Source organism: Cupressus sempervirens, chromosome 10 (genome assembly GCF_028749045.1).
Source record: "Cupressus sempervirens isolate cs-2001-9-10 chromosome 10, ASM2874904v1, whole genome shotgun sequence".
In the NCBI taxonomy this organism is placed as follows: domain Eukaryota; kingdom Viridiplantae; phylum Streptophyta; class Pinopsida; order Cupressales; family Cupressaceae; genus Cupressus; species Cupressus sempervirens.
The window spans coordinates 813256215-813261493 of record NC_143127.1 but is presented as its reverse complement, the minus strand read 5'-3'; the positions used below and the strand labels follow the sequence as shown (position 1 = coordinate 813261493).

At 40.2% G+C, this 5279-nt stretch overlaps 1 protein-coding gene across 1 annotated transcript; it reads left to right on the top strand.

Moving 5' to 3' along the window:
* The first annotated feature begins 2952 nt into the window (after window positions 1–2952).
* LOC149536422 (uncharacterized) lies at window positions 2953–3851 on the top strand. The gene is made up of 3 exons (XM_089806286.1): window positions 2953–3016; window positions 3151–3303; window positions 3442–3851. Exons 1-3 carry the CDS (start codon window positions 2953–2955, stop codon window positions 3849–3851), a joined length of 627 nt encoding a protein of 208 aa, XP_089662412.1.
* Window positions 3852–5279: the final 1428 nt, after the last annotated feature.

Here is a 5279-nt window from a genome sequence, read left to right as displayed (position 1 = left end):
GAGGGAATGCCACATGCCGTGATTGCGCCGACAGCAAAGGTGGCACCGTAATCCTCCTTGGCGAAGTCCTCGAATGACCATTCGGGATCACTATTGTCCTCCTCAAGACTATGAAGTCTGCATTAAAGAAGGGGCATGATGTGGCGATTCAGGCTCTCACTCGGCGAAGGGAGTGGCATTTGATTTGTGCGTATATTCGTGGGATTTGTCCTAAGCGATTTCAAACTTGCTTTGTTGATAGAGTTTGGCCGGCAATTGAGACACCAAAAATGTTGGCAGATTGGGCCACTGAGCCAGAGTTGGGACCGAGTGACACTCTGATGATGAAGTTGGCACATGAGATCGTGGGACTGTACAAAGAGGTTTACTATGCGCGGCAGTGCGCAGAGGCGGATAGGGCAGCAGACAGTGTTGCAGCTCAGAGGTCTCTAGCGGTTGAAAAAGAGGCAAGAGAAAAGTTAGCCACTGATTTGGCCGACAAGCAGGCAGCATGGGCAGCAGAGCAGGCAAAACTATTGAAGGATATGGCAGCAGTGGTACAAGAAAAGGATGCAGCTATCGAGGATAAAGATGCAGCAGAGCATGAGTTACAATTGGCCAAGAGACAGGCTATGGATGTTGCACTTCTACTGAAGGAGGCCGTACAAGTTAATTCACAGATTCAAACAGATCTGCGCATCCGGACTGATCAGGTGTATGAGTTGCGTCGTCAACAGCACTCTTCTGGGAACCCTCCTCTCTAGTTTTTTTTTTTTTTTTCTTGATTGTGGGTTGTCTCCTAATCTTGCTAGTCATCAGGAGACGACTTTTCTTTTTGGGGGGGATGATGTCGTCGGTAGAAATTGTGCATGGGCCGACGGGTCCCTTCGGTAGAAGTCTTGTTATATAGCCGACGGGTAAAACAGTTTGTAGCGGGTATAATGTACTTGGCCGACCGATACCTTCGAGAAGGTTCGTCGGAAAGTATTTATAACCCCTTCGGGAAGCATTGTAATCATCATTATCATATGAGAAAAGCATGATGTACTGTTGGTATATGCGAATAATAATAAGAGTTCTGCAGGTTGTTGTTCATGTTCGTATTCTTTGTTTGTGTGCGTTTCTTAATTAATCCATACGGTAAACAACTCTCGCAGCCAATTGTGTGAAAGGCATTTACTTCCAGCATTTCATTTCATTTTGCCAATTATGAATATCAGTTGTATCCTTCATTTGATGAATACAAAGGACATTTTTGGTTTTACTGTTTTCCTCACAATGAAATATGATTTGCAGTACAGGCTAAATGCAAATATATGTATGAACACTTGAAATGTTTAATACTAAATTTTAACGTGTAAAAACCAAGGTAACATGACTCGCCGCGAGTCACGTGAGTCAGGCGAGTCAGCGAGCCGAGCTGACTTCGCCGAGGCACAATGACTCGTGACTCGCGAGCGACGAATCACGAGGAGTGACTCGCATGACTCGCGAGTCACCGAGTGACTTGCGTGACCCGGCCTTCTTGACTCGGCCGCGGCGGGCAAGAAACCGAGCCATAAAAATATAATTTTTTGCATTTTTTTTTATGTTTTTTTTTTTTACATATCTCACTCATATAACCCTAAAAGGGCTCCCATAACAGTCTCTAGTGAAAAGAAGAAAGAGAGAGGTAGAAGAGAAATAGAGGTTTCTTGTTTTGCAACCAGCTGAAAGGAGGAGGAGAAAAGCTTGCATTTGTGACATTGGAGCTTGCATTTAGATCATCAAGGAGTTTATAGGAGCTCTTCTCAACACTTCCTAAAGCATTTGAAAGAGGTAAGACTTGATTGTTTAGATTTTGATGATTTTTTTGTCTATGCTTATGGGTTTTTTGCATGAATTTTTTTTGTTTGTTTATGAGTTTTTTTTTTACTTTAGATCTTCATAAAATGCAATGCTGAAATGGTAATATTTGGTCGAAAATGTCTTATTGCAGCAACCTTTACATTGTTCCTTAATTAAGTCATAATGGCTTCTGGAGGTAAAAAACCCAAGCTCTCTAAAGGCAACAAAAAAGATGAGTGTTGGAAGTTCACCATAGAATTTCCGGGTAGAAATAGAACTCAAACAAAATGCCTATTTTGCAAAACCATTAATAGTGGGGGGATAAATAGATTAAAATACCATATTGCTGGCTTACGTGGTCATGATATTGAGCCTTGTGGAGCTACATCTGTTGAGGCTCAACGTTTTTGTTATGTAGCCTTGGAAAAATATGAACAAGAAAAAGAATTTTAAAAAAAAAAATTAAAAGAGTTAGCTTTGATTGGTTCTAGTTCCCTTCCACACTCATCTACAAATGTTTCTGAGTCAGTAGGCTATGTTGGAGAAGGTTCTTCCCGTCCCCCCTATCGTCCTAGTGCTTCTGTTGCTCGTGCTTCTTCTACATCTATTCCTTGCACTTCTAGTGGTGCTACTGCTGCTGCCCCTTCTAGTAGTGCTGCTCTTCTTCGTCTTAGAGTCAAAAAATCTAATAAGTTGGGAAACTTTTTTGTACCGCGTACCACTCCTGGTGTGCAACCCTCACTTGAGAGCATGGGCTGGAATAGGGAGATACATGAAGCTGGAGTAAGAGCAATTTGCAAGTTTTGGTTTTTCTGCGACATTCCATTTATAGCAGCCAAGTACTTCAAGTTTTCAACTTCATTTATATTTGATTGTTTTACGTTTTAAGTTTTAAAATTTATATTCAATTTTATACTTTTAACTTGATGTTGAAAATTTGAAATATGCTAATTAAAATGTTTTTATAAATGTAATAGAACTCCTTATTGGCAGGGGATGATTGATGCAGTTTCCATCTGTGGTGCGGGGTTCAAAGCCCCCACTGAAGATGAGTTGAGTGGCCCCCTCTTGCTAGATATGGTTGAGGAGATGAAACTTGAGTTGGAGGACCACAAAAAGATTTGGAGCCAAAAGGGGTGTACAATCATGACAAATGGATGGACAGATAGGAGGTCCAGAACCCTCCTAAATTTTCTTGTTTCTAGCGGAGGTAATTCATCATGCTCTACTTCTTGAAGTCTAAAATTTAATGTATACTATTATTGAATAACGAAAATTTTGTTTTATTGAGTATTGATTCTTGATTCTTGAATAATAATTATTTTGTTTAATTTTCACTTTTAGGATCCACCATGTTTTTGAGGTCCATAGATGCTTCCTCATGTGTGAAAAATGCAAAATTCTTATGTGAGACTATTGAGGAGGTCATAAGGGAGGTGGGGGAAGACAATGTTGTCCAAGTGGTGACAGATAATGCAGCTAATTATGTTACTGCAGGTAAAATTTGAACTTCTAACTTTCTAAGTTCTACTTCTAAAAAATTTGTTTTAGTTTTTCATTAAATTTTGAAAATTAAAAGTTTTTTAATACATCAAAAATTTTCATTGTTTACTAACTAATTTAAAATTGCTGCAGGAAAACTATTGATGGAGAGACACCCAAAAATCTTTTGGACTCCATGTGCGGCCCATTGCATCGACCTCATGTTAGAGGATATTGGCAAGCTTGTATGGGTGAAATCATGTGTTACCAAGGCCAAAAATCTTTGTAAGTTCATCTATAATCATGCCTTGGTCCTCAGCACTATGAGGAAATACACGAAGGGAAAGGAGTTGGCTCGTCCTGGTATCACAAGATTTGCCTCTAACTTTATCACACTAAAATCCTTGCTAAGTTCAAGGTTAGAGTTGAGGTGCATGTTTGTTGGTCCAGAATGGAGTTCCTCCTCCTTTGCGAGCAGCCCTACAGGGATAGATGCAACAAAATGCATTTATGACGATGATGATTTTTGGGAGCCATGTTCGAAGATTGTGGAGGTAATTTAAAATTTAAATTTTAAATTTTAAAAGCTTAAGTCTTAAAATTTTATAAATTAATGTCTCATACATATTTTTTATTTATATTCATTGTGCAACTTTGCAAAGTTTCATCATTCGCTAAATTGTTTTTTTCTTTAATTGATCTGTAGATCACCAAGCCCCTTGTAGCCCTCCTACGAGTTGTTGATGGTGAGAAGCCCTCTATGGGCTACATTCATGAGGGCATGGATAGGGTCAAGAAGACTATTAAGGCCAAATATGTAGGAGTTGAGGAAAACTATGGCCCTATTTGGGACATAATTGATAGATGGCAAAATCAGCTTCATAAGCCCATCCACGCAGCAGCCTATTACCTCAATCCGGCATACCGTTTCCTTGATGATTTCAAGGCAGATGAGGAGGTTCTTAGTGGACTATACACAGTGGTATCGAAGATGTCTCCTAATCCCACAGATATATTGCTTGAGATGGATGCCTATAATAATGCATCAGGGCTCATTTTTTCAAGTCAAATTTGCAAAGAAGGTCGTACAAAATTGCAGCCAGGTAAAGGTTGCAGCTTAAGCCTTATACAATCTAGTTTATAAATTTCTAGCTTTAAACTTAAAGCTCAAATTTTGAAATGAGACTAATATTTTTTTGTTATTTTTTTTTCAAAATTCAGATAGATGGTGGCAAATGTTTGGGCCTTCAACCAAAAACCTTCAGCAAATCGCCATCCGCATTTTGAGCCGGCCAAGTAGCGCTTTTGGATGTGAGCGCAACTGGAGCATGTTCGAGCACATCCACTCGAAGAGGCGTAACAGGTTGTCTGTGCAGAAAATGAATAGTCTAGTCTTTGTGCACTACAACCTGCGCATTAGGATCAGGGAGATTTTGGATAGTGACACCTCTCTGATTACTCTAGAGGAGGTTGATCCAGAGTCTAATTGGATCACTGAGGCTACTGATCCTATCTTTGATGATGAGGACCTACAATGGCTTGACCAAGCAAATAGAGAGGGCCAAGCTGAGGCTGTGGCTATGGCAGCAGAGGACCAGAGAGCTCCAATTGTTCCTAGTGGCAGCTCACAGAGATTGGCAGAGCCAGAGGCAGAGAGTACAGTTGATCCTAGAGGCACCTCACGAGCTGATGCTATGGCTATTGAGACATCCAGGACCTACCTTAGATGCCTTACTAAGAGGCATTTTGTAGATTATACTGAGCCTGAGCCTGAGGTTGAGGCTGAGGTTGGGGATGAGGATGACGATGACGATGATGATGAGGATGAGGATGATGATGAGGACTCCGACTAGGAGCCATAGCTGTAGACTTATAGTCTTGTTTTAACATTTTGTTTAACAGTTTAATAGTAACTTAATATATGATCAGCATTTGGAACATTTGAATTTGATGATGACTATTGAATCTTGATGTGTTGGATTTCATAATGC

What these genes read in the sequence shown, in the direction of transcription:
- LOC149536422 (XM_089806286.1), top strand. Translation starts at nt 2,953, where the DNA reads ATGACAAATGGATGGACAGATAGGAGGTCCAGAACCCTCCTAAATTTT. An exon ending in TTTTCTTGTTTCTAGCGGAG is followed by an intron (nt 3,017 to 3,150) that starts GTAATTCATCAT and finishes TTTCACTTTTAG; the next exon opens with GATCCACCATGTTTTTGAGG. An exon ending in AGCTAATTATGTTACTGCAG is followed by an intron (nt 3,304 to 3,441) that starts GTAAAATTTGAA and finishes AAATTGCTGCAG; the next exon opens with GAAAACTATTGATGGAGAGA.